This window comes from Geospiza fortis, unplaced genomic scaffold (genome assembly GCF_000277835.1).
Source record: "Geospiza fortis unplaced genomic scaffold, GeoFor_1.0 scaffold399, whole genome shotgun sequence".
In the NCBI taxonomy this organism is placed as follows: Eukaryota; Metazoa; Chordata; class Aves; order Passeriformes; family Thraupidae; genus Geospiza; species Geospiza fortis.
Genome location: NW_005054560.1, coordinates 135,770 through 137,985, shown reverse-complemented (window position 1 = coordinate 137,985; position 2,216 = coordinate 135,770). Strand labels below are relative to the sequence as shown.

The following is a 2,216-nucleotide window of genomic DNA, read 5'->3' as shown; positions in this document are numbered from 1 at the left end:
GCCTCTCCCTTCCGCCTCTTCGCCCGATTTCCTCCCCATCTCCTGGGAAAGCGGGAGAACCGCGGAGCGATGCGGTGGCGGGAGGGATGCGGGGCTGCCCGGCCTCTTTCTGCGCTGGCATGCGGGTACCACCCCCGCTGCGCTGGGCACACTGCAGAACTCCAAAAGCCCACACCTCCAAAAGCCCAGGCTTCAGGAATCCCCAGGGGAAATCCCAGGCTTCCAAAGCCCCGTGAGGTATCGTGGAACCCAGAGCCCCAGAAAAAGCCACTGACCTCCAAAATAAGTCCCAGGAGAAGTCATGATGGAGCCCAAAGCCCCAGAAGAAGTCGCAGACCTCCAAATCCCTCAAGCCCACATGAAATAGATATCATTGTCTGTATGTGTGCATGTGTGTATACATACACAGACACATACATACACACACACATATATATATATATATATTTATGGATGTATGTGTATATACATATGGGGTGTTAGGGCAACCCCAAACCCACTGGATTTGGATCTTTTTCCTGTATTTGGATGCTTTTTATTTTCACCCTCTTTAAGTGAGCACAAAGCCACACTGACATCTCATCTGACAGCCACACCTTCCTCCAGACACCTGTGGTCCCCAAATCTTCTGATGGAAAATGTTCTCTTCTTCGAATGTGGGGGAAATGCCCGGTCCTCATCCCGGCAGGAATACCTGGCTGTGTTCTGCCGGTGTGGTTTTCCCAACGGGACTCTCCTGATGGCAGACAGCTCTGGAACAGGGTGTGGAGGCATCACAGAGCTCCCACCCCGCAGCTCCACACCATCTCCTCATGGGGACATTGTCCCATCCCACCAGGCACCTCCAAACAAAACCACACACTGCAGATATTTTGGGTTTTTTTGTATTTTTATTTTGCAGAGCTCTCCACCTCCTCTTCTGAGGGTTTCCCTGAATTCCTCTTCCCTCATGTGTGCCAGCTGTGGAGCTTAGCCTGCCCCAGCGTTGGCATTGAGGAGGGACAGCACTGTGCCCCCACACCCCAAGCAGTGGGTGCTTTTCCCCAGGCTGATCTGTCTTTTTAACCCCCTGTATTTTTAACTTTCATTACTCTTTGGGCAGGAAGACTGATGCTGAGCAGAAATTACCTGTTTTCAACAACCAGAGAGAAGCACTGAACTAAACCAGTGGGGATGTAGTGGTGTGTGTGCTTCAGCAGTGCTCTCTCCCTCCAGCAGCAATGGGCTCAGGATCAGGAGAAAACAGGAAAAATCAGGGAAAAACCACAAACAAAAAACCAGATGGGGAAAATTGGGGAAGGAAAATCAGGAACAAATAAGGAAAAATCAGCAGTGGTGTTTTGTAGGATGTGGCCCTCCTTTTGTGTAATTTTTGGGGAGAACAGGGAAATCCCACTGGATGGCTTCCACAAGGCCCTTTCACTGCTCTTCTTTCACCACGGGCTACAAACTCATTAAAAGGAGCTTTTCCATTCTGAAAAATAATTTTAAAAAAAGATTTGCATTATTTAGAGGGTGTCTCCAACAAGGTTCCTTCAAGGTTTGGAGAACGGATGCACCCCCAGGATCGGAGCCCGTGGAATGCCTAACAAGGTGTGAAGAGGAGCAAGGAAGGGGTTTGGTGGGAGGTGTGAAGAACACAGAGGGATAAATGGAACACATATAAAAAACCCATCCGAGAATACGAAATCTTGTGTCACTGACAACGTCCTCCTGCTGCTCACCGGGAATGACCGGCACAGGAGGGTGCCCAGAGACCCTGGGAATGTGGATCCCTGCAGGTGTTCCACGTCAGGTTGGAGGGGCTTGGTCTAGAGGAAGGTGTCCCTGCCCATGATGGGAATGGGATGACCTCTAGGGTCCCTTCCAACCCCACCATTCCCGATCCCGCACATCCCGGGATGCTCTCCAGGCTCCCTCCCATTCCCGATCCCGCACATCCCGGGGTGCTCTCCGGGCTCCCTCCCATTCCCGATCCCGCACATCCCGGGGTGCTCTCCGGGCTCCCTCCCATTCCCGATCCCGCACATCCCGGGCGCTCTCCCGGGCTCCCTCCCATTCCCGATCCCGCACATCCCGGGGTGCTCTCCGGGCTCCCTCCCATTCCCGATCCCGCACATCCCGGGCTGCTCTCCGGGCTCCCTCCCATTCCCGATCCCGCACATCCCGGGCTGCTCTCCGGGCTCCCTCCCATTCCCGATCCCGCACATCCCGGG

The 2,216-nt window shown here is 53.7% G+C and overlaps 1 protein-coding gene across 1 annotated transcript in view; it reads right to left on the bottom strand.

Annotated features, from left to right (window-relative positions):
- ASTN1 (astrotactin 1) overlaps positions 1-2,210 on the bottom strand; it is a 65,286-nt gene extending 63,076 nt beyond the window's left edge. Inside the window, 1 exon segment of the mRNA XM_031064143.1 lies at positions 1,877-2,210. Within this exon segment, the coding sequence (XP_030920003.1) occupies positions 1,877-2,210 (334 nt within the window).
- Between the last annotated feature and the right edge of the window lie 6 nt (positions 2,211-2,216).